Raw genomic sequence first — 27,120 nt, forward strand, 5'->3', positions numbered from 1 at the left:
GTTTTGTCCTATTCTGTCCAATTTTCTATACTATTACTCACTGATTTTGGGACCCGTTGCGAACCAAACGTCCGGGGAACCTAGGGGTCCGGTTACGGGGAACTCATCAAAACTCGTTGTTTTGGCCTATTATGGCTAGTTTTCTATAATACTACTCACTGATTTTGGGGCCCGTTGCGAACCGAACGTTCGGGGAACTGTGAGGTCCGGTTACGGGGAACTCGTCAAAACTCGCAGTTTTCGCCTATTTTTGTCAGTTTTCTACCTATTACTGAGTGATTCTAGGGCCCGCTGCGATTCGAACGTTCGGTGCATCGCAGGGTCCGGTTACAGGGAACTCGACAAAACTCGCTGTTTTGGCCTATTATGGCGAGTTTTCCATACTATTACCTACTGATTTTTTGTCCCACTGAGATCCAAACTTTCGGGGAACACCGGGATCCGGCTACGGGGTACTTGTCAAAACTCACAGTTTTGGTTTATTCTCGTCAATTTTCTATGTTATAAATCAACCATTTTGGGTCCCGTTGCAATCGAAACGTTCGGGGAACCCTGCGGTCCGATTACGTGGAACTTATCAAAACTCATAGATAACTCAGAATTGACCAAACCATATTAATCTGCCGTGAAAAATAGCCACTAAAACAAGAAAAGTTGGTTAACCAAACAAGAAAGTAGGCAAAAGCTACTTCAAAAAGTTGGAACATATTTCACCTCCATGACAACGCAGCCTGAAGCTAGTAGAAAGTTGTTCTGAATTATGAACAGTGATAAATCACCTATACAATTCTTTACACAGAAAAGAACGGTAATATATATATATATATATATATATATATATATATATATATATATATATATATATATATATATATCGCATTTAACTTTAGGTCACTTGACGCAGCTCTATAACCAAATTAGGATACTGCTGGTATATATCGCTCCTTTAGTACAGTGCATATGGATAGACATCAGATATAACCTTTCAAATTGCGCCCGATTATTCGTCATGTCCATCCTGTCAAACCTTCAGCCATCCGCCTGGATACACCTCGGTTGTCTTTCCGTTGTCCACATTCTTCGCCCTTGAATCGCTCTGAATTGATTTTTCAGAAAGTGAAGGCAAAATTGTTGTAAAGCTTATCCCCTTGCTCCTCCTGCGACATTGATAGCGGTTTTAGAAGATCAAGTGATGTCCTGCACGTCAGATTACTGCCCAATGCTCACAATGATCCCATACCTGAGATGAGCTACGAAGAACACCGCGCCGATGAGCGTTATCCCTCCAGCAACTGACTTCAGCACCCCATTCCCAGATTTTGGAGCATCGTTCCCTGTGCCCCGAGCATTTCTGTTGTTTTCAGTTGTATCCTGTTCGTCGGATTTGCAAGAGTCCTGGATTAGTGAAGGCAAGATAAATGTCATTCTTCTATTGTGGTACTCCAGATAAAAAAGAAATAGCAGTAAGAGTAACATCCAAAACGCTTAGCATATCAGGAAGTACCATGTGATCCTTAGTGCTGAATTCATGTTTCAGCTCTCGGCTTGCGCTGTCATCTTTTTCTGGATGGTCGGCAAATACTTCCCCATTTCCCTGAACAGAATCATGTGAAGGTTCGACGTGTCCATCATAAATCCTTTCAGACACTTTGACATGAGGACCATCCAAACCATTCTTGCTACCGTCGGCTGCTAAATAACTGTTTATGGAGTCTGACTCTTCTGAGCTTAGTGAACATTTATTTGTTCTAGTTGTTGAACACCGGTCTGTTGGTGAGAGTAGGTTCTCATGAAAAGGAGTTGAATTCGTAGTATCAGCATCCATAACACCAGCGTCAAGTGATCCCGCTGATTCAGCTAGCGACTTCTCTTCGGGCATTTCAAGTCCACTGTCCCCATAGCCTTCTCTTTCTTCCTTGGGGGCATTGCCTAACTGCAAAAGCTCCGAAAGCTTGTCGTCATCAAGAGAATCCTGAGGCTCTAACACAAAGAGATTGCTCTCTGCTTCATCAGAGTCATAATGTCGGTCGCCTTGTTCATCGCTCTGTCCTTCAAATATGCTCTGTGGAAAATAGGGATTGAAAGGAATAATATTGATCAGTCGGCAAGAACATGCAAAGAAAACTAAAGCAATCATTACAAAGAGTTTGCCAGCTAATGTAGTACTTTAGAAATGGCACGCGGACTGTGCCCACTCGAACAAGATGAACTGCATTGAGGCTGCTCCAGACTTCTGCGGATGCCTCCAACAATATAGTTGGGCATGGCTATTGTGTGGGTAACAACATCAAAATCAGGCACCTGTCACCAGGGACCAGAAACTCTTGTTTTAGAACTATAGTGTTTATTGGTCAATGAAAATTTGACTGAAAGGTTTTCCTTTAGCAGAAAGAAAGGCATTGTTGAAATAGGTTGGATTCAAATCTAGGACTTACGTTTAGCTGCATCATCCCGGCCTTTTTAGACAGTGAACGTATGCACATGCAGACTTTCCGAACATTTCTTTTCTCGACCACATCAGAAGGGGTAAACAAATCAATGCCAGCTAATCCAAGGGTTTGGCATACCTAGAAAGAAAAAAATATGATAAGCTGCCCTTTCAAAAAAAATAATTATCGAACCGGTAAAATTAATGCACTTATAAATTGAAAATAAAGATAACAACTAGACAAAACTGCTATGACTATGAGTAACATTAAATTATCAATACCTTTAGAAACGAGTCTACTTTTGGATAGGGCGTATATTTCCCATTGCTTTTACCAAAAGATGGCCTCTCATAAATATATACTTTTGATTGCTTGAGTTGTTCTTTGTTCTTTCTGAGTAGCCTCTTCCATATCACTTTGGAAACTTGAAATCTGTCGGCATAACAAGCAGAATATATCAAAGAAAATTTATGAAAAGCTAAGGAAATAGAAAACGTGTCAGAACATGTGACTACTTTGATTAATATTGCCCATATAAATTAAGGTAAAGGATTGGGCGGTGTTAGCCATTATTTTTCTGAACACTTGGCTCCATAATGTGGACATAAGCCCACACTTGGAAAGAACCAAAGTTGCATATTGGGCATTATCAGCTAAAGTATATTATTCACTGCAATCCAAGATCTCTTAGTTGCATATTACTCCCTCCGTTCCTAAATATAAGTCTTTAAAGAGGTTTCATTAGTGGACTACATATGGATGTATATAGACATACTTTAGAATGTAGATTCATTTATTTTGCTCTGTATGTAGACTCCTAGTGAAATAACTTAAAAGACTTATATTTAGGAACGGAGGGAGTACATCACTGAAAATTCATACAATAACCTACAAAGCAATATCAAGTAGTAGGATTTCATGCTAGAGAAGTGGAAAGTGAGGATGAATGGATCTTACAGCAATTCCCCATCACCTAGAAGGTCTGCTACCAAAATGTCTTCATCAAACCTAACATGTAGAACTTCGCCAAGCCAGATTTTTGTTTGTTTCTGAAACGAACACATAAATAAAAAAGGGAAGCCAAAAAACAAAAATAAATCGTCAACACAAAGGCAAAACAAATAATATATATAAAAAAGCACAATAGAAGATATTCCGATGTACAGAAGCGGGATAGCGACGGAAAAAAAAAGGTGGTTAGTGCAGAGGTATATGTATAACCAACAAGAAAAGTATTTCGAGTACAGGATATCTAACAGAAAAAAAGATGTGCTGGTAAGCATCTGCACACAAGCCCACAAGGATATATAAAAGGACAGGATGAAAGAACGTATTTTATTTTTTGCGAGAACAGAATGGAAGAACTAGACTACAGTCTATACTATTTCAAGTGTTGGTAAGTACGAGTAGTTACTAAGAGTATTTGCGGTTGAGTTTAGGATGCATACTCAGTAGCACGACATAAGTGTACATTTTAAAATTTTGTTTTGTACCATATCCTATCCTGCGCGATGCGATTGACATTCATTCATGGAAGAAGAAGTTGCCTACAATTTGATCCAATTCTGGCACATAGTTCCGTGAAAAAATTAAAAGCCCAACGGAATACACATGGAAACTCACGGATTTGCTGCACGAAATGCACACATTAAACATTCTGAGAAATTTCTGGTGTAAATATAGCAATGCATCGGACGTCCCGTTGCAGTAGTTGGCAAGCCCCGCATCCATCCATCCATCCATCTCTTTCGAGTGCACGGATATTAATTTCAGCGTTGATTATCATCTTGGCATAACAGCTCCAACACGCGCATCCAATCCTGATTCCTGGACATCTGGCGCGGCGCGGCGGCAGGCAGGTCGCCGGGGCAGACCGTAGCGCGCGCGGGACCCTCGTCGGCGGCTGCAAACTAGGGAGCAGGGCCGGCCGGAAGGAGCCGGAGCGCGCGACGCCGGCCGTCACGCGCTCCGGCTCCGCTACGCCGGGAACTGGGCGCTGCCGCCCGCGGGCGCGCGGAGAGGGCGGCGCAGGGGCTAGCTACTGTTCCATTGACCGACCATCGGCTCCCCGACGATCGAGCCAGGCGGCGGGTGGATAAAATCTTACTACTTGGCGGCGAAGGTGGTTTTGGTAGGCTGACTGACCTGCAGGAAGGCGTCGTCGAGCTGGCGGAAGCTGGACGCGGGCGACGCCTTGTCGACGCGCACCGTCCCCGGCGCCGGCGTCGTCCCCTGCTGCTGCTGCTGCTGCTGCTGCGACGGCAGCGGCAGCGGCGGCTGCGCCCTCCTCATGGCGATGGTGATGGTGATGGTGCGGCGCGTCCGTCGAGGCGCTCCGCCCGAGGCCTCTGGGTCCGGCTGCCGCCGCTGCCCGCCACTTGCTTGGGCGGTGGTGGAGTGCACGGTGATGCGGGTGCGGGTGCGGGGTGCGGGGGCATGCGGCAACCGCGTGTCTCGTCCTGCGCCGGAATAAGCGCGCGGCAGCTACGTGACCCCCGCGCGCTAATTACTCGAGTAGTAGTAGTAGCACAGTACTGCTGGCCTGCCTTTTCTATTGCCCCGCGCGCGTCTATCTATCGCTGGGATTTCGCTCGGGTTGCCGTGCGTGCGGCGGCGAGCCAGAGCCCAAAGCCACCCAAGCCGAGCGTGTCTGTGTGTGTGCATGCAACGTGCCAACGCCCAGCCAAAGGTCGGTCTACTTCCGAGATGAGGGGCTGGTGCGCGGGCGAGCGTCTCGGGACATCATCCAGGTTCTGGTTTCCGGTTCCGGGCCTGAACCTGAGGGTGTCGCCGTCTTCTGGGTCACGAGTCACGACATACACGCAGTAGCAGGCGGGACAAAACCGCGAGACGGGGAAGAAGGCGACGGGGCACGCGGCGTGGGCGCCCAGTCCGCCATCCGTATCGTATGGCCACGGGACCGTAGGGAGCTGCTACGAGCACACCAGTGCGCTCTGCAGCGCAGGCTGGGCTACGGTTGCTTGCTTATCCATCTACACGACACGGCGTACGGCCACAACGGGGCGCAGATGGTCTGGCTGTCTCTGTATCAGCCATTGATCGAAACAACTGAAATCCAGTGGAGCCTTCATCGGGATTACTACTACTTACTACTACCAGTACTTCGTATTGTACGGCCAACTGCAATTAGCATTTTCATCAAACTTCACTCCACAATATCCAACGGATAGGGTAAAGCATACGCTGCTTCAGGGAAGGGTTTAACCGATATACTACTGCTGCCTGCTGTTTAGTCAAACAGCGACCGCAATTATTTAGCGGCCGACCACCATGTGCAAGTTGATCATAGTAAATCAAACGGGACCTCCCTAATCTCGTTCCAGTTTCCAGGGCAGGTAGCCCAGTTACCATCTCATCTGATGATCCAGTCAGCAAGCAGACTGGGGACCTGGAGAAACCTAATAAGATCAACGGCAACCACTCCGTTGCCCCGTACGGTACATCGGATAATCACCCCAAAAAAATTACGGATAAGAAGCTACAACACCGCAAAAACGCAAAATTTCCACTTGCTATGAAGAAAAGAATACCGCTATACCACGCGATATAATGCTCCCGTTGATTTAGGAGCAACAAGCCATGGGGTAAAGAATAATAGCCAGTGGTCAAACATTTACAAAACAGCAGAGCAGGTCGCCCTAGCAACACTGCAGTTCCAACTCTTTTCTCCACTAAGTTGTACAACAAAATCTATCGAAAACTTTGCCTATGAAGAAAATGCACAAGCAATCCAACAAACATGGTCAGTGCTCACGCTCACCCATCATCCTATTTGACTGCACATGCTCAACTACGTCCTCCTAAAGCATGGTCCCCCATGGTGGAAGATCACGAAGATCTGCAAAACGATAGGCTATCTGATAAAATGGACCGATAGTGTGCAGAACTGGCATTGACTAAATAATGCTTGTACATAATACGTTTGGCAGAAATAGACAGCTTACCAAATCAGGAGATGAGCCGTGGACCGTGGTTGCATAAACAGAGAAACCACACTAATACTATGGCCTATTGATCGGAGGAGACAAAGAATCAAAAGAAGCTCGAAGTGGCCTGTTAACAAATGGGTGCGCCAAAAGTTGTGATGCGGAAGGTCGCTCGTCTGGATCAACTCTTACACACTGGCGTATGAAATCTTGAGCTTCTTTTGACAAGGAGCTGGGAATGGGAGGTTGTTCTCCTTTTCCAATCATAAAGAAAGCATTTGTCTACAAGTAGCAGAGAAACATTAGTTGAGAGCCGACAATCAACACCAAGTAGGTTAAATTTCAACAAGTTACACAGATTATTATTCAGAGAGAAGTACACTCCAAAGAAATAATCACACACTCCTTTTAGAACCCAAATCAACAGACACAAATAATGTGCTATTTTCACCGTAATAAATAAATAGTAAAAAAAACACAAATTTTGAAAGCATCAAATACAAAAAATAGAAGAGCTAAATCTGATAAATTATTATTTTTATCCCTCCGTCCCAAAATAAGTGCCACTGATTTAGTTTGTACTAAATCAGTGACACTTATTTTGGGATGGAGGGATATCTGATAAATGCTTCAGGCTTGGAAGGGAGAAAGGTGATGATTTCCCCATGTTCTTGCCTCAGCAAGTGCATGGACAGTTCATAAATCCCAATATCGAATAATTTAAAGAAAAAGGACAAGATCTGCTGGAGTCCTACCGCTTCTTTAATACAAAGTCAAATAGCGAATCAGAGTTTTTCTGCAACTTAATTATAACATTTTTCCCATCCAAAAATTCAATATCCTAGACAACAAAGGTCTAACGAATAATGAAGTTAACGGTGCAACATACTTTCTTTTTTTTTTGCGTGGCAAGCCAATACCAGAGAACTAAAACAGGTGAAGTTGAAAATATGACATACCCACTCGACATTAGGATATGGTATTTGGCGGGTTAGCATTTCCAATACAGTGCAGCCCAAGCTCCACATATCAGCTGCAGGCCCATATGTTTTTCTAGGATTAACAACCTGAAAGTGGGAAGGTGCATTTAGAACTTCGGCGCTTATTAAAAGATGCCACAAAATTATTACTGAAATATTGCCGAACAACATCAAAGTCGAATAGTTTGAATATGATCAGCATGGGCTAAAGTATGACTATTACCTCAGGTGCCATCCAATAAACACTTCCTTTGCATGATCTCAGCATATTAATTTTGGACATCTGAAATTACAAGAAGGTGCCACATTAAGACAATTTGCCATTTCAAGACGTGCAAATAACCTCGTAGAAGAAAAAAGGCTCACCTCCTTTGCCAACCCAAAATCTGCAAGTTTTACCGATCCATTTGCATGAACCAATATATTGGCGCATTTGATATCTCTGAGTATAAAGAATTGTCTCAGTTAATCAAAAGTATTTGTATGAACTGGCATCAATTTTATTGTAAGTTAGGATTCGGCCCTATAAACACCGGTAATTCTATGATTTGAGATTCCACCCTCTTTATTATTTTTCCTCATGTTTCTTGCTTCTTTTCCACCCATTTGAAATATCAACTTTGCCCTCTATAGCTATATGTCAGTGCCTAGCATTGTTTAAGGGCACCTAGCATTTTATTTATAAGAGCCTCTTCAGGAAGGAAAAAAAACAGGCATTGAAGGTGTGGTTGACGTGGTGCAGGTCAGGCGTTGAAGGTGTGGTTCCTGTGGTATTCGCCTTGCAGTTCTCAACGAGCACATGAGGGGTCTATTAATTTGCTACTCCCTCCGTTCCTAAATATAAGTCTTTTAAGCGATTTCACTATGTGTCTACATACGGAGCAAAATGATTGAATGTACACTCTAAAGTATGTCTATATACATTCATATGTAGTCCACTAGTGAAATCTCTACAAAGACTTATATTTAGGAACGGAGGGAGTAGTAGTAATCTTTGGTGAATAGGATTAGGCAGTTGTAGTGCACATGCGCGTGCGGATGCACCTGCCGGCTTCAGGTGCTTAGTTATGTATGGTGAAACACACTTGTGTATTTTTCAAAAATAAAAAAAGAACTTCATTTACGTGGAGGGCAAAATTGGCATTTCAAGTGCGTGAAAGATGCACAAAATGAAGGGAAAAGAAATAAAGTGATCAAAATGCCAAATCATAGAATTACGGGTGTTTAACACGGCAAATTCTCCGAAATGTTAAAGTGGTGTATTCTCAGTATAGCCTTGTAGTAAATCGAAGCATAAAAAATGACTATCCAATGCAAAACAGAGAGACAAAATGAGATAGAAAACAGACATCAAGCAGTCGCTGTATTTGACCAAGCCAGCAATGGCGCCTTTTCCAAGGTACCAGTCAGAGGGTCAAGTGTTTACTTGCTCTGATGTAGAGAATCCAAAATGATGATGGTGAACGAGTTAGTTGCTCTGTTTCTAACAGGCTGTACCTCATCGATCATTGTTGTGTTCTTTGTTGGTTTCACAATCCCAAACTACAGTAGTCTATGGTGGATGCCACCTTAAGAAGGTGGAGCAGGTACTAGCTTTTGGAAATAAAACTTGCTCCCTATGTGCTATTCACATTATAAGTGCATGACACATGAGATAAAAAACTCATTATTCAATACTAAAAAAGAGATTCAAAGGACAAAAATTATTGGCTCATAAGCACAGATTACTTTCAAGATAAATCATAAGAGAAGCAGCATTATACCTGTGGACCACATTTCTCTCATGGAGATAAACCAATCCATTGAGAATCTGCCTTGTGTACGCAGAGACTTGTGAGTCTCGCAGTTTATACTTTTGATAGAGGGATGAAAGAGAACCTTGTGTAACAAGCTCAATAAAAATATAGAGTTTTGATTCTTCCTGCATTTAAGTTTTGAACATCATTATACACAAATAAATAAATTTTTCTATGTGACATAAGGATTGCTTAAACAAAAGAAAAAAAATCTAGAATTGCAATGCATAACCTAGGAACATTAAAAGGAGTGTGGAATACCTTGTCAGTTCCATAATACTGGACTATATTTTCATGTTCAAACTGACTAAGGAGAGCGATTTCCTAAGAAACAAAAAAACATAAAATCAGGCGATGAAAAAATATAGCTTTAGAAGATGTCAGAGCATGTGAAATGTGCATAGAAAATAGTTGATATCACAAAACTAAAACTAGACAAATCAAGAGCAACAGCTAACCTGTTCAAGTGAAAGAATAGATTGCTGTGCATTGCTTCCTTGGTCAAGCAAAGACACTTCCTTAACAGCAAAGAACGCACCTTCACTGCAGAAATATTCAATAACAGACAGCATTGATTAAATGCTTATCAAATGGTACAGCTGAAACAAGTACACTGGGTCACTCTTAAGACAAAGTAATCAGTAATCACTCTACTAGATTCCAGCCTGTGCAGATTATTATGAGCATTATGACATATGAACAATCATGGTCAGAACATGTACAGAAGTATGCCATCAGCAAATCAATATTTATTGTACCAGACATGTTATTACGGCAGATGGCAGTAACACATCCAGACTGCAGTGATCTGCTGCCTCGCCTGGTTGCCCTAAATTACAGAAATGGACTTGGTTGCACAAGTCACTGTTCCTACCCTTAGAATATAGTAAGGTGTGTACTCCCCCCATTCCTAAATATAAGTCTTTTTAGAGATTTCACTAGGAGGCTACATACGGAGCAAAATGAGTGAATCTATATTCTAAAGTATGTCTATATACATCCGAATGTAGTCTACTAGTGAAACCTCTAAAAAGACTTAACTGCATCGGAGGGAGTACATAATAAGGTATGAAGGGCCAAACTTAACTGCATTCCGTACTATATTCTCAATACACCATGTTCATGTGTGAGTTTTGTTTTTTTACAAAATTCAGCGACCAGTGTGTATAAGATCAGTTCTGAGCACCTCCACCCCAAACTAACACACACATACTTACCTAAATACTCCCTCCATCCCAAATTACTTGTCGCAGAAATGGATGTATCTAGAAATATTTTTAGTTATAAATACATCCATTTCTATCAATTTTTGCGACCAGTAATTCGGGCCGGATGGAGTAGATGTTTGATAATCTATCTGTAGAATGATATAGTGATGTGTACTTGTAAACTCTAGTACATGCTAAATGGTGTGGTGCTGCCCCCTGTTATAGGGGCGGATGACAGCACAATAAGGCTGTTTGGACTAACTAAGCTTATCTGTAGACAAACTAACCATAATATAAGGCGAGTAACAAGTTTACTTTCAAGCCTAAATTAGACACAAGAGCCCAGTACCTCCTTGGACCAGTTAGAAGTTAAAACATATAAGGTGCATGAACAATAAAATGCCAATAATAACATTGCTACTTACTCACTGATCCCCTCGTACACCATCCCGAATGAGCCACTTCCCAGAAGTGCACCACGCATCCATGACTTGATGTTCCGCTTGAACTTGCCATTCGGTGAGATGACGAACACGGCCTCTGTATTCGTGCTAGATGCATCGTCATCATTCGTTGTCGACAATGAGGATGTCCCGGTGAACCCTTCAAAGGTCTCCCCAACCCTCCAGCCTTTCAGCTCCCCCTCAAGCCCTGTCAATCCTTCATCGTTCTCCTCAGGATTATCCTCCTCTGTGTCTGACATGGGAGATGCTTCAACATGCTCATAGGTCATTCTCAGTTCACTATTCCCCTCCGTGGGAGCGAAAGAGTTCACAATGTCCCAGGCCGATCCGCTCATGATATCAGCCACAGACGACTGCCTCGCCGGTGGGGGTGCGAGCCCCGTGATCGGTGGAGGCGGGGAGAGCACCGGCGGCCGGACGCCCCGGATCCCCACCTCCCCGCCGCCCCTTCTCGGCGAGAGAAGCGACAAGGCCGCGACGGGCGCCGCAACAGCAACCGCACGGGTTGCTTTGGGGGATTCCTGCGGTGCCGCAGCGACGGGTTCCTCCACGGAGTCAGTGGCGGTGGAAGCGGAGGAGGAGTGGATGGACTCCTCGGGAATGGGGTCGGGGAAGGTGTGAGGAGCGGGCCACGGGACCTCGGGGGCGGAGACGGTTCGGACGACGGGGGCGGGCTCCTCCACGGGAAGAGCCGACGAGTCCGGGTCCGGACGGGGGCGGGAGAGGAGGTCGGAGCTGGAGCGCGCCTTGCGGGCCTCCCAGGCGGCGACGGGGATGGCGAACTCCTCCGGCCCCGACAGCCCGAGGCTGCGGCAGAGCTCGTCGACCTCCCCCTCCGCGCTGCCGTTGATGCGGAAGTCGGCGCCGCCGCCCCTGGCCGCGAGGTCGAGCGAGCGCGTCGGCCGGCCCCCCGGCGAGCGCTCCGACGACGAGGTCGACCACGATGCGGACACCGACGTCGCCGCCGCCGCGCCCGCCTCGTAGTCGATGTGCTTCGCCGCGTTGCGCCTCTCCAGCCGCGGGCTGCGTCCCCGGCTCCCGCTCCCGCTGCCGCTGCCGCTGCCGCTCCCGTGCCCGCTCCCCCCGCCGCTGCGGCGGCTGCCGGAGTCCATGGCGGCGGCGGCGGCGTCCCCGCCGCGGCGGCCGGAGGAGGAGGCGGGCGAGGACTGCTTGCTACGGGCCCACGAGAACATCTGGATCCATACGACGGGCCGAAGCGCGCGCGCCTAGCAGGTGCTGGCGCCGAATTTGAGCCCCGCGCCGCAGGATTTGGGGATTGGGGGGGGGGCGGCTCCCGTCGCCGTCGGCCTCGGCGGCTTGTTGCGGGGGAGGGGTGGGGGAGGAGGTGGCGTGCGCTCTCGCTGGCGCGCGGTGGGTAAATAATTTCCTGCGCGCGGCTTCAATGCCAGGTGGGCCCGCGTCGCCGCGGGGGCCCGCCGGCAGTCGCGTCGGGACGCCGGGCCTTGCGTGAGCTCGTTGGGGAAGGCGACGTTGGACGCGGGTTGACTGCGACGACCGGCGGTGGATTGGCCCGCGGTTACGAGGACGGACGGGGTCGGTCCGCGTGGGCCCCGCCCGTCAGCCGGGGGGGCTCGCGCGGTGAAAATGGCTGCCGTTGGCGTGGACGTGAGGCCAGCGGTAACGAAGCGTGTGAAAGCGCCGCGTCGCCGGTCCACCGGCTGTCAACGGCCGCGGCGCACGGCGGTGGCCGGCTGCGCCGGCAGGCGACGCAACTCGAGGGCGGCTGGGTCGGGGATCCGGGGACTATTAGCACATGGTACAGTGATAATAATTCCAGTAAACAAGTGGTGGCCATTGTAGTAAGGGCATACTATCCTCTCATCGAGTACTACACAAGTTGAAATAAATTTATGATAAATACAAATATCAGAACCTTTGATGGACTGAGGTGTCACTGTTCTCTTAACCATTCAACCACAGATTAACTCGGCGAGCGAAAATGTCGATTGTTGGATGGTGAAACGTTGTTGTGAGATTTTGATGCATGTTTGGAAGAAGAATGTTGGACCGTTCGGGTGGGTTGGCTGATTGGTTGCTGCTGCTGCTGCTGCGCTTTGACGGTTTGTGTTCGCTTGATTGATTAGCTTTTGAGCTGGCGTCTGTGGCTGCGTGGGACGGACAGATCGGCTGGGCTCGAGTGTGCGTGCGGTTCATGTGCTTCCAGCTCGGCGGCGACGAGGGCGCGCGCGCGTTCACACCCGTGGAAGTGGGAGTGGAAGCGGGGAGTGTGGGTGACGCTGACTGACGCTGTTGGATGGCGGGAAGCCCCGATGGTCACGGGCGTGCTGCGCGCATACGTACGCCTCGGTGTGTATTTCTTTTTCCTCAAACGGTTGGTTTCTTGCGTACATGTGACGCTGCTGGCGGCTAAAGCAGCACGGCGCCACCACGTGCCGAGTTATTCGGTCTTGCATTTGAAATATATACGAGCGTCATGTTTTTTGAACACAGTACAGACGTAATCGTTTATATACACATGCATCCTCAAAATACTGAACCGACATATCATCTTGACGGGAATGTCTCCTTTCATTGAAATCGTATCGTCGAAAATCCTAAAATAAATGCAGAAATAATACAAGCATCAGGGAATTGAATCCTAATAGGCTAAAAATATCGATGTCACTTTAACCATCCAATCACGGATTGGTTTCCACAAACCGTCATATTTGATACTTGGTGTCAGGGGTGGAGCCAGAACTTTTGGGAAGCCTGCAGGTGTTTGAGCCAAAGAGCATCCACATTCACATTTAGACTTGGTAAAATCGACTCTTCAGATGTCCAGGCACGCATCCGGGCGCGGCTACGGACAGGGACCTCTCACGTCTTAAATAATCAATTTTATAATTAGATATCTCAAATTCCTATTATTGCGTGCAACATAAAATGATCTTTAAGCGAATCCTGTCTGAGTCCGTCGCGTCCTTGTCCCACGACCGGGTGCACTCCCTAGAGTGTCGGTCCCATTGCCGGCGAGGTAGAGTAGTACATGGAACACGAGGCATCATCGTCTCCCATGCCCTACTCTTCCTCGTCGAAGCCCGGATCCCTTACAGTGCCAGTGAACGTCAAATCGATAATGGATCCGTCGTGGGACGAGCCGGCGGCATCCACCACGACGTTGTTGCGGCGCCCAGACTGGTGCACCAGACGGGCACGAGAAAGGAGACTCCGCCTCACCAATGTTCACCACCGCGAGGGTTGCGGCCGTCTCCCGCGCCCGCCTAACTCGCACGCCAGGCACGCTGCTATGTTTGCGTCGGACGCATCCATGATGTGTCCTCCGTCTCGGCGTGACAACGGAGGGTTTGTGTGTTCTCCATCGTGTTCGGACGCCAAAGGGAACACACCACCTCCGGTGAGGCAGATGTCACACCTAGCGGCTGATTCATGTGCCATTAGGGCAGACGCAAATGGATTCATGATGGAATAAGTCTGAGCGATGTCGTCAGGGGGCCTCCTCCTGGGAACGGCAGTGTGCAAGCCGAACGGTCATTGCCTCCTCGGGGCTATGTGGAACGAGGTCGGGATCGACGGATCTGGAGGTGTAGGACAAAGATCTGGTGCCCGTCGTGATGGAGAATGGTGAAGATCACCAGACGGGAGCTTGAGCGACAGAGTAGAGTGGAGTGGCTAGGGTTTGGTCCGGGGAGGGGATGAGGATGGATATATGTGGGGTCAGGTTGGTCGGGTCTTAGTGGTACATGTGCCCTGGCCTCCCCATATCTGCCCCATATTTCGGCTAGATATGAGGAGTGTCTCTCAGTCCGAGTTTTTTAGTTTGGTTTGAGGCGTCCGTCCGGGTTGGGTTTTCTGACCGGTGATTGATCAGGCCATCCGACCGGGCGTATGAGGGGGTTTTGAGGCGCGTGAGTGTAGATGCTCGAATGACAGCTCCCACTCTGATCCTCAATACGCCGACATCGTTTGGATTGGATGGTCTGGGCATGTATTGTCATCCACCGTGGTCCTGCATCGTCTGCATACCGGTCCAAGCACGCTTTTTACTGTAAACCATAGACGGGGGTGCGGGCGTCCGAACCGCTACCACATCTCATTTGGCAATACTGGCCCATCTAAAACCCTCTTCCCTTGCGTGACACGAGCTGCCCGTATCCATGTCGTTGTAAAGCGACCACTTTTCATTCATGCGAACGCGACCTCTCAATGTCGATATTGAAGCAACACACCATCCGGGAGAGCATCGCACGCTATACATCCAAATGAACACACATTCTCGTCACATTCAAGCGGCTACTGAAAAGGATCGAGATGGACCTAGAGGGGGGGTGAATAGGTACAAATCCAAATTTTAATAATTACTTAGCAATTTTAGGCTAAAGTGCGGAATATAAGTGTAAGCCTAATAATTACTATGACAAAGAGTAAGCTATTAGGAGTGAAGCAAGGCAAGCGGTAAACAATAAGCAAATACAAGTATGTAATAAGGATTAACACAAGTAGAGAGTTAGGGTTAGGAATAACCGAAACTCCGAGAGGGACAAGGATGTATCCCGATGTTCACTTCCTTGGAGGGAAGCTACGTCACCGTTAGAGGGGCGGATGTTACCACGAAGGCACACCAACACCACGAAGGCTCACCCTATTCTCCCTTTGAGATAACTCCACGAAGGCGTTTCTCAACCACTAGTGGTAAGCCTTGAGGTGGCTTCCAAACCTTCACAAACTTTCCGGGGGATATCACAATGGTTTGATTCCTCTCCGAAGACTCCTACCGCCTAGGAGTCTCCAACCTACAAGAGTAACAAGATCACGGGGATTGCTCAAAACTTGCTCAAATCACAAATCACTTTGGTGGGAAGGAGGAGAGGGAGACGATCTATCTTTTGATTGGAACAACACTCAAAAGGACTCACAAATGCTCTTGGGATCTAGGATTTGGTGTAGACAAGAGTGAGTGACAGGAAAGGTGTTCTTGGGTGTATCTTAGCTGTGTTGAACACACTTTCACGAGGTGGGAGAAGAGTATTTATAGTGTGGAGTGAAATCCAGCCGTTGGAGGTGCAATAAGTCACACAGGGTCCGGACGTCCGACACTTGTCGGAAGTCCGGGCGTCCGTGAGGGGCCGGACGTCCGACAGGGGTCGGTCGTCCGAGACCTGTAGGCATGACTGGAACTCTTCTGAATTCATCAGCGGCCGTACGTCCGACACGGGTCGGTCGTCCGAGGCCTGTAGATGTGCCTGAACATATTTGAATTCATCAGCATACGGACGTCCGGAGTGGCTCGGAAGTCCGTGTTATACAGCACAATTTCTACTGGTGGTGGCTTCCGGATTTCCGATGGGGGTCGGACATCCGGCGCTCGGACGTTCGGAGGGAGCCGGATTTCCGAGATATAGGGCACACATTCTACTGGTGTTGACTTCCGGATTTCCGGAGCTTGGCCGGACGTCCGGCCCTCGGACGTCCGGAGGGAGCCGGATTTCCGAGATATTGGACATGTATTGAATTGAAGACAGAGGATAGTATGTGGTGTTTGATATGGTTGTAGAGATGTGGTATGAGCAAGTTTATCGCAAAGCCTGTGTTCCCCTCTTAATAGTGCGGGATCCCTATACTCAATATCAATAAACTCAAAAGACTATTCTACAGCATCTCTTCTTAATCCCGAGTCTTCTCGAAATATAAATCACCAATCTTTTCAGGCAACCTTTGATACATAAATCTTAATCTACTAAAGTACTTGCCGTCCTGAGATACACTCAACAAATAGGATTAGTTTCCTATGTATGTGTTGTCATTAACACCAAAAGACGATTAGGGGCATAGCATGCACTTTCAATCTCCCCCTTTTTGGTAGTTGATGACAACATATACATAGGTCTCAAAAATATTAACCATACATTATAGTCTAGGAGATATTTAGTATGGAGCTCCCCCTTAGGATATGCATGATAAAGAAATCGAAGCTCCAAATGGATCAACATGGAAGGATAATAGATCATCATAGAAATAAAGGAGCAAGACATAATAGTCTATGATGATATCATAGCAAGTCACAACCATTCATAAGTAGCCATACACGAGTTTTATCCATTACATTAAATCTCCAAAGACTAAAAAATGACGAGAATAAGAATTTAACTACGATACATTACTCCCCCTTTGGCACCAAGTACCAAAAAGGGAGCCATCAATAGCACCAACCAAACTCAAAGCTCATCACCATCATCATCAGCATCATCAGCCAAACCACTGCCCCCAGCCTCGTCAAAGAACTCAGACCACTCAGGACCAGAAGGGAAGCCAAAATCAATGGAAGGAGCAGCAGGAGGGGCCTCATCATCACTCACATCAAGAGCGCCCGAGGCTCTCAGACGAGCCTTGAGGGCATTCTGGGAGGAAACTAAGAGGGAAACCACATCATGGGTTTGACCACACTGAAAGGAGACAGCCTTCATCAAAGCAGAGTGAGCTTTGCCAAGGAATTTGGCAATGCGACCGAGAGAAACGGAGCTAGATGAAGGGGTGGCGGCCCGTGCAGCAGTGCGGCGAGTGGTAGTAGAGGAAGAAGGGGCGTTCTTGGGAGCAAATTCATCCGCCATGTGAGCGGGAATGGACCACTTGCGATGGATGTGAGCGGTAGCCACAGACAAATCAGCAACGTGGTTAATAAGTTCCTAGATGAAGGGAGCGTGAGGAAAGGCTCGCTTGTACTGAAAGCTAGCAAGCCGAATCTCATGCCATAGGAAATGGGGCACATTGATTTTGCTCTTGGGGTTCTCGAACAAGTGGTACATGATGTTGATACAATAGCCACTGCAAGAACCCTTATCACCCATCTTGGGATAGATGGTGCGGATGACACACTAAAAGATAATGAAGTAAGGTGAGCGCCAGATGGATACCTGGTTAAGGTCCTTCAGGCGCTCATCCACATCAAGCTCACGTAGTGGTTTGATTAGGTGTCCACACACGTCAATGGTCTTAGGCGCATGGTTAGGATCATCCTTATGTATTTTATAACCGGAATGGGGAAAACCCAGTGCGGCAACAAAAGTAGCATAAGTGGCTTTGAAGCGAACGTCAGAGGTGATCCAGGTGACAGTGTTGTCGGAGCCAAAATGACATGTGGCATAGAACTGGTGAATAGCAGCAGCATTATAGTCGCAATGAAAAGCAAACAGGGCGGCAAGCCCCGATGACTCAATAAGCTCAATGGCACCCGGATATTTCGCCAGGTGCATGCGAATATGCTCAACATCAATGTAAAGATGATTAGATAACCCCTTAGGAACTATGACGGTGGAAAAGATGTCCGCCTGGACGTTTGTGTGGAAACATGAATCCGTAGAATCACTGCCGACCTCGTATTTATTTACGTCGCGGTGGAAAGTAAGATAGGAAGCTGCCCCAAGTGTGGTGGAGTTTGTGATATTACGACCTAACGTGACAGGAGGCTCTAAGGAGATGCGGCGAGCTTCACCTACAGGCTGGGCAGGAGGTGGTTGTGGCATGTAGGACTCCCTGCGAGACCCGAGCTTGGACCTTCGAGCGACGGGTTGAGGAAGTTCCTCAGCGGCAAGCTCCTCCTCGAAGTCGGGATCAGCATCATCAGACGGCGAGGGAGACGGCGAACGTCGGGGCGGAGAACGCCGAGCAGTCCATTTGAAGGGACGGTGTGGCTCATCCGATTCCGACCCCGTGTTCATAGGGGTGCGAGAGGATGAGCCGGCCGCGGTCTTCCGAGCAGTGTGCTTGGTCTTGCCCATGAAGCCCTACGCGGATGAAAAATCCCCAAATGAGGAATGAACATGGAGATACATGGGATAAATCAAATCCAACGTGAAAGGAGACGGAGGAGCGACCTGAGGATGGATCCCGCGAAGAATACGGAGGAAGAAGTAGGGGATCCACGGAGGAGATCGGCTCGATCTCGAGGATGGCGGCGCTGGGGAGGAGCTCCTCGAGCAGTTCCCTGGGCTGGCGGCGGCGGCTGGGGGAAAAGGGGGCGCTGGGGGTTAGGGCAAAAGCCCAGCCCCACGCCCAGCTTTATATAGGGGCCCCGAGGCGTCGGATGTCCGAGAGGCGTCGGACGTCCGGATGTTGTTCTTGCGTCGGACGATCGACACTGGTCGGACGACCGGAGGAGGTTTTGCCGCGTCGGACGTCCGAGAGGCGTCGGACGTCCGGAGGATGTTCTGGCGCCGGACATCCGAGATGAGCCGGACGTCCGAGAGAGAGAGAGAAGAAGGGAGAGGCCAGTTCTGGTAATGTTTGTTTTGATGATGATGACTTGCATGGTATATATAAAAAAATACGAGCACCGTTTTCCTAGAAGCATTACATGCATGAAATGATCTGTGCGTACGTTGTAAGCTTAAAGACACATAGAATTAGGACGCACTCCCCCTAAATATATGCGCACATCAAGACACAACCATAATGTGAGTGTATGTATGTGTGCAAGATTTCAAGATATCTTGTCAAGCTCCAAGATACCAAGTTCACGCCTAAGTTGACAGAACCTTGCTACGCTAAGTGGCTTGGTGAAAATGTCGGCTAACTGCATGTCGGTACCCACATGGGTAATATCAATGTCACCCTTTTTCACATGGTCTCTCAAGAAATGATACCTAATATCAATATGTTTTGTGCGAGGGTGATCAATGGGGTTCACGGAGATCTTTATGGCACTTTCATTATCACAGAGAAGAGGAACGTGTCGATACGTCATACCATAATCCTTCAGTGTTTGCCTCATCCATAGCAATTGAGTAGCACAGCTTGCGGCTGCAATATATTCGGCCTCGGCCGTGGAGAGAGAAACACAGTTCTGCTTCTTCGAGGACCAACTTACCAACGAGCGTCCAAGAAACTGACATGCAGCGGAAGTGGATTTCCGTCCCACTTTATCACCGGCCCAATCCGCATCAGAATACCCAATAAGATCAAACTTTGCATCCTTAGGGTACCATAAGCCTAACTTTGGGGTGTGAACAAGGTATCTGAGAATGTGCTTAACCGCCGTGTGATGGCTTTCCATAGGGGAAGCTTGAAATCTAGCACATATTCCTACACTTAACATGATGCCCGGTCTAGATGCGCAAAGGTAAAGCAGCGAACCAATCATGGAGCGATAAGTAGATGGGTCAAAAGGAATACCGTTTGAGTCTTCATTTAGAACTACATCGGTGGCCATGGGTGTCTTCATTGGTTTAGCATTTGTCATATCAAATTTCTCAAGAATGTCCTTGAGATACTTAGTTTGAGACAAGAAAATCCCTTCTTGAAATTGTTGTATTTGAAAACCAAGAAAGAACTTCAAGTCCGTGTTGAGTGACATCTCAAAGGTCTTGGTCATGGAGGCCGCAAACTTCTTGCACAAATGGATGTTAGGAGAACCAAAAATGATGTCATCTACATAGATTTGGCATAAGATCAAATCACCATTTTCCCTCTTAGTAAAAAGAGTGGGATCGATCACCCCCACCACAAAGCCATCATCGAGTAGGAACTTCTTAAGATGATCGTACCAAGCACGGGGTGCTTGTTTAAGACCATAAAGTGCCTTGTGAAGTTTATATACATGGTCTTTGTGATGAGGATCAACAAACCCAGGTGGTTGTGATACATATACCTCTTCTTGTAGAGGACCGTTAAGAAAAGCACTTTTCACATCCATTTGATGCAAGGTAAAACCATTGAAAGCAGCATAGGCCAATAAAATGTGAATGGACTCAAGACGAGCAACAGGGGCGAAAGTTTCACCAAAGTCCAAACCTTCAACTTGGGAGTACCCCTGTGCTACTAACCTTGCCTTGTTGCGTAGAACAGTCCCGTTCTCATCTTCCTTGTTCTTGAAAATCCATTTAGTTCCAATGACATTATGTTCCTCAGTTGGTCGTTCTACCAATGAACATACTTCGTTGCGTGTGAAACTGTTTAGCTCCTCTTGCATAACAAGTAGCCAGTCATTGTCACATAATGCATCCTGAACCCTGTGTGGCACGGTACTAGAGACAAACGAAAAGTGAGCACAAAAGTTTGTTAATTGTTTACGAGTCACTCTACCTTCTGATACGCCTGTGAGGATTTGATCAATATCAACACGACCGGCCACACGTGGCATGATGGAGGTCAAGGTTTCACGAGGTTCAACTTTGTTTGCATCATCAATGTCCTCAACATATGGATCATTTATGTGCGGAGGAAGATATTCCTCTTTGCGTTGCACCTGTTGAGGTTCATCATCAAGCATACCCATACTTTGGTCTACCTCTTGAAGATCAACTTGTTCTTGAGTGTCATCAGGGTGAGAGACATGTTCTCCCACTTGATCCTCAACTGGCATGATGGGTGTGCTAATATCTTGTGGAGGTACGAGCAGTGAACTGTCTTGAGGATGCGAGATGTTCTCATCATCATCATCATGGGGTCTTTGTTCCATAGGCAGAAGTGCACCTACACCCATGTTTAAGATATCCTGTGGGGAGTCTTCTTCACCTGCATCATTTAGATCAACTTGCTCCCCATGGGAGCGGTTAAATTCATCAAACGTCACGTCACAGGTTTCTATAACACATCCAGTGGATTTGTTGTAGACTCTGTAGGCGTGAGAGTTTGACCCATAGCCAACAAAAATCCCCTCAGTTGTTTTGGATTGAAATTTCCCTAACCGTTCCCGTTTGTTGAGGATGAAGCATTTGCATCCAAACACACGAAAGTACTTAACATTGGGCTTGTTCCCAGTTAGGAGCTCATATGGAGTTTTCTCCAATATTGATCGGAGGAAGAGCCGGTTTGATGCATGACATGCTGTGTTGACGGCCTCAGCCCAAAAGCTATGTGGTGACTTGTATTCATCTAACATGGACCTTGCCATTTCCACAAGTGTCCGGTTCTTCCTCTCTGCCACACCATTTTGTTGGGGGTGTAAGGTGCGGAGTACTGATGTTCAATCCCCTCATCACTAAGAAATTCTTCTAGGGTGTAGTTCTTGAACTCAGAGCCATTATCACTTCTTACTGCCTTAATGTCCTTGTCAAACTTCCGCTGGGCTTGTTTGGCAAAGTCAATGAAAGTGACCTTCGTCTCGTCCTTGGACTTGAGAAAGAACACCCATGTATATCTTGAGTAATCATCAACAATGACTAGGCCATACTTTTTCCCTCCAAGACTTGCCCATGAAGGAGGCCCAAATAGATCCACATGAAGGAGCTCTAACGGCCTCGAAGTGGATACAACGTTCTTGGGTGGATGTCTTGATTGATGTTGCTTCCCAGCTATGCATGCACTGCACACACGATCTTTCTTAAAATATACATTTGTTAGTCCAAGAATGTGATTACCGTTTAAGAGATTTTGAAGATTTTTCATGCCAACATGGGCGAGCCGGCGATGCCACAGCCATCCCATGTTGGCCTTGGCCATTAGACAAGTTGTATGGAAAGTACTCTCTTTCGAGAAATCAACAGTGTAAAGGTTGCCATCCAACTCTCCAACAAAAGCCACTTCAAGAGTGTCTCTCTTAAAGACTTTCACATCCGTTAGTCCAAATAGTGTGTCATAACCGACGGAAGCCAATTGGCGAACTGAAAGTAAATGATATTGAAGAGATTGGACAAGCATGACATTTGCAATAGACATGTCATTAGTGATTGCCACCTTGCCCAACCCAATTACCTGCTCTTTCGACCCTCCACCAAATACAATGATCATGTATGGTCGAATGGCTTTCATGAAGTCATAGAGCAAGTTACTATCTCCGGTCATATGACTGGTGCATCCACTGTCGATCACCCATTTTGCTCCACCGGAGAAAACAGCCTGTAAAGAATTAAGACTTGGTTTGAGGCACCCATTTTGTCATGGGGCCTTTCACATTAGTTACAAGAGTCTTAGGGACCCAAATAGCATAGAATCGAAATGCATTACGGGGACCAACAAATTTAGCATAGACCTCTCCTTCCTTTGATTTGCGTAGTACATAGGATGGCGGCATGAATTCGGTTGTCTTGTTGTGAGTAGACGGACCCCTAGTGGCCGATCCACTCACAACCTTACCTTTCTCCGTGTGTCCCTCTGGTACAAATATTTCCTTAAGAGGAGTGGTACACTTCAGAGGAGATGCACTTTTCTTGGCAGTGCTTGGGTTGAACCCAAGCCCTTCCTTGGCGACACCTCCATTGTGTCGACTTAAGATCTCATTGAGAGTCTTTTGTCCTTGTGCACATGTCATGAGACCTCTGTCTAGCTGTGCCCTTAACAAACAGTTTTCCTCAAGGATAGATGTCAGTTCACTACTAGGGTTAGTAGTGCAGGTATCAACATTGATAATAGGTGAGGAGTAGGCCTTAGCTAGAGTGTCAAGATAAGTGACCTTAAGTGCCTCAAAGCTCTTTGTAAGAACAGTGAGTTTCTCTTCCTTGTCTTTGAGAGACAAGGATAGACGCTCACAGTCCTTAGAAAGAGAAGCATGAGAGTTCACAAGTCGGTCTTTATCATTTAGTAATTCTCTGCACACATTTTCAGCGTTTTTCAAGGAGGCAAGATCATTAGCATGTTTATCAATGCCTCATTTTGTGCTTCCTCATAAAGGACTTTCTGCTCAAGGAGTTCATTTCTCTCCTTCTCCTCAGTGACGAGGGTTTCGAGTTCCTTGATGGTATTGGTGTGCTTACTCACCATTTCCATAAGTATGCGAAACATAGTGAGCTTCTTTCCTTTAAGAGAGCACATAAATTTGTTCATTTTAGCAAACATGGGATGATCTAAATCATTATCCTCATAATGATCTTCCGCATCAAGATACTCATCAGAAGGGGTAGAAACTAGACTGAAAGAGTTTAACCGTGGGGTTACCTTAACCTTATCATGGGAGCTTTGGTCTTCCCCATCTCCCATGGCAGTCTTTGCCATCAAACACTTGTGAGCGTTGCCCTTGTAGTCCTTCATATAGTTGTAGTGAACAACATCACCACTTTTGTTGACTAGCCTCAAGGTACTTTGTGTATCTTGAGCTACTCCGGCAACTCCACCAACATCTTCTGGATCTGATTCTTCTTGTGCAACCATTGCTCTTCCATCTGTCCTCTTGGACTTGGAGTTCATAGGGTTTGGTAACTTCTTCTTTACAAAGGTCTTTGGAAACCTTGGTTTGTCTTCTCTCTTCTCATAAGGGCAGTCGTTGGAGAAGTGGTTGGTTTCCTCACAGTTATAGCATTTCCTTACCTTCTTCTTTGGAAATCTTCCCTTGAACTTCCCTGCACTGAACTTCTTCACAAAGAGAGCAATGTCCTCAAACGATGGGCTTTCATCAGAGTCAACATCATCACCATCTTGACAGTCATCATCACCTTCTTCTTCTTCACCTTCTTCTTCGTCATACTCATGCTTGGCTTTTAAAGCAAGATTGATCTTTGATGTTGAAGTGCCATGCATGGCTAGGTGCTTTGTTGCATTTGTCTTTGACTCTTCAAATAATTGGAAAGTGGATATGATGTCATCCGGAGTCATTTCTTTGAAATCATGATGCTGTCTCATGTCCCATACCATTTGATGGTGATATGGAGCAAGAGCGTGAAGTAACTTGTCCACAAGAAATCTCTTGGTCAGATTGAAACCATCTTGCATCTTGTCACAGTCACATGACTCAATATCTGCGGCGAGAGTCATGAGCCGTTCTAGTAGTTGCTTGGGAGATTCACCCTTTTCCATACAGAAATTCTGTAATTGCCCCTTGGCAATTTCATATTGAGCAAGCCGAAGAGTGGAGGTACCGGTCTTGGTCCTTATGATGATGTCCCACAATTCCTTGGCACTTGTGATGTGAATGTAAGGTCTTCGTTGCTTGTCATTCATTCCCTTTCTTATGCACATGATCGCAGTGTCATTGAGATGCTTGTCATAAGTTTCTCTGGGCGTGAGGCATCTTGGATCAACAGGATTGTACCCATGCTCGAGGATGTCCAGCATCTCATCATTGGCGTACCTAAGATGATGCTGCATACCAACTCTCCACAAAGCAAAATCGGAATTGTCATCAAGTGTAACGACCAAGATGCGGTTCTTTCCGATCTGGGGGTCGAGGCCCCCGAATAGGAAAGAAGCGCATCTAAGTGTTTCGAAAGCAAGTAAACATAGCACATAATAACAATTACAATAGACAATCTGGGATTCAACTGTCTTCTTATTAATAAAACAGAGTACAACGCAGATACAAACAAGGTAGTTCCGGTACGGACTACAAAACAAGGAAAATGCTATGCTACCCGCTGCAGGCCCACGATCACGACCACGGCTCAGTCCTCTGGATAGTTCACGTAAAGGCGATCTGTCTCCTCGTCGTACTGCCACGCCAGCTGGGTGCCGTCGTGATCATCTGTCTCCGGGATACCTGTACCTGCTGGGAGTTTCGGAGGAATCCGTGAGCCACGGGGACTCAACAATCTAGGACCTTGGTGCCAAATCTAGTCACGTTATTTGGGTAAGGAAGGGATGAAGTGTTTCAGGCTGCTGCAACCTATGATTGAAAAAGTGGCTATCTTATGCAAAAGAGAAGTGAAAGTGGTCTACGCTAACGATCGAGAATACTTGATCAGAAAGTGATCCTGAACACCTACCTACGCATTCATAACCCCATCGTGTTCCCGATCGAAGAGAGATCTTCGAAGGGACAGTCACGGTTACGCACACAGTTGGCATTTTTGTTAGTTTATGTTTAAGTTCTCTAATACCGGATGTTAACAAAATATTCCAAGTTGCCACATAACCGCGGGCACGGCTTTCCGAAAGATTAAACCCTGCAGGGGTGCTCCAACTAGTCCATCACAAACGAACACAGGCCGCAAAGGCATCCTCTATCACGAATCTCGTGATCTCGTCGGATTCCTTAGAGGAAAACCTCAACTCTGGGGAAAACCAAAGATTCACTAGGATTCCTATACGCTAGATATACCGCTAAGGTAAGACAAGACCAGCAGGACCTCCCGACGTGTCGACGACCCTGATAAGAGCCGCGTATCTCAGTCTCAGGACACGCCGGATGAGCGATGGTTACCACGCCAAAACACCGAGTTGCCCCGGGGAGCGTAATAAGCTGCTCTGGTTTCGACCAACACTCATGAGGAGCACTGGCCCGGGTTGTTGATTAAATTCCTCGGGGTAGCTATTCCCTATGCAGTTTATTATTAGGTGATTAGCAAATAGTACCAATGTTGGGTCCTGCCGGACAAGCCTTAATACTACGCGATTTATCGAGGGGGTCCCCATAACAACCCCGAACGTGTTAGGAGCGATCATTATGGAATCAAACACCGGTAACCGGTAACTAAGGCGGCAATAACGGAACAAGACACCCGGCAAAAGGCTAGGCCTCCCGTCATTTACCAAGTATATAGGTGCATTAAAATAATTAACAGAATTTAACATAATGATATCAAGCTCATGTCACCACATGAGTTTAAATCACCTGCAACTAACAATGCTAACATTAGTAGCTGAGCAAGCCTACCTAGCCATACAAGTTTGCTAGGAAAGAGTTCGATGTTTAGGCTCATGGCATATGAAGAGGCAATATATTTCAGTGGTAGGTAGTGAGCAATATGACATGGAATCGAAACTAACATAACAAGTCTAGAGATGGAATCAAGGTCATATCATCTTGCCTGTGATATCCTCAGCTTGGAATGGTTCTGGATCGCCCTGCACGTACTCTCCTGACTCCACGTATTCGTTCTCCGCTCCCGGTGCTACCCAACATAAGGATAACAGCCAATGAACAGCAGCACCACAAAATGCAACAATCACATGATGCATGGGATGAAAGTTGAGCATGCACCACTATTCCTATCACTAGCACAAGCAAAATAAGCTACAGCAAGTTTCTGGACAGAACATTGCACTAAACTATTTGGACATGCATGTGAATGACATGAACATATGCAGCTTGTAAAAACGGTGCAAAACCATATAAAGTACATTGCAAACGGAGCTACGGATCAACGGGAATCAACGAAACAAGATATGAAGCTCTATGTGAAAGATTCAACACCACACACATAATTGGCACAAATCTGGTATTCCCAGGTTTCCAAGACATATAATAACCCAACATGAATGAAATGGAGCAAGGTAGAACACCCCAACATCAATTAAACACAAACTTTGAACAAAATGGCAGAACTACATAATCTGCCACTTTCTGCATCTTAGCTGTTTGGAAGCAACATGCAACATAGCTACAGGTCTTCAAACATGACAAATAATATATGTGGCTGTTTCCAACCAAGAACACTACAAGACCCAGTA

At 46.6% G+C, this 27,120-nt stretch overlaps 1 protein-coding gene across 1 annotated transcript; it reads right to left on the reverse strand.

Annotated features, from left to right (window-relative positions):
* Positions 1-909: 909 nt before the first annotated feature.
* LOC123450189 lies at positions 910-12,148 on the reverse strand. The gene is made up of 17 exons (XM_045127564.1): positions 10,786-12,148; positions 9,611-9,695; positions 9,414-9,476; positions 9,120-9,277; positions 7,723-7,798; positions 7,580-7,639; positions 7,336-7,443; positions 6,453-6,658; positions 5,919-5,928; positions 4,575-4,913; positions 3,387-3,478; positions 2,711-2,861; positions 2,436-2,567; positions 2,167-2,301; positions 1,505-2,062; positions 1,241-1,395; positions 910-1,157 (listed from the first exon to the last, which is right to left on the reverse strand). The coding sequence occupies exons 1-17, from the start codon at positions 12,015-12,017 to the stop codon at positions 1,022-1,024; spliced, it is 3,696 nt and encodes a 1,231-aa protein (XP_044983499.1). The 5' UTR covers positions 12,018-12,148; the 3' UTR covers positions 910-1,021.
* Between the last annotated feature and the right edge of the window lie 14,972 nt (positions 12,149-27,120).

Source organism: Hordeum vulgare, chromosome 4H (assembly GCF_904849725.1).
Source record: "Hordeum vulgare subsp. vulgare chromosome 4H, MorexV3_pseudomolecules_assembly, whole genome shotgun sequence".
Classification (NCBI taxonomy): domain Eukaryota; kingdom Viridiplantae; phylum Streptophyta; class Magnoliopsida; order Poales; family Poaceae; genus Hordeum; species Hordeum vulgare.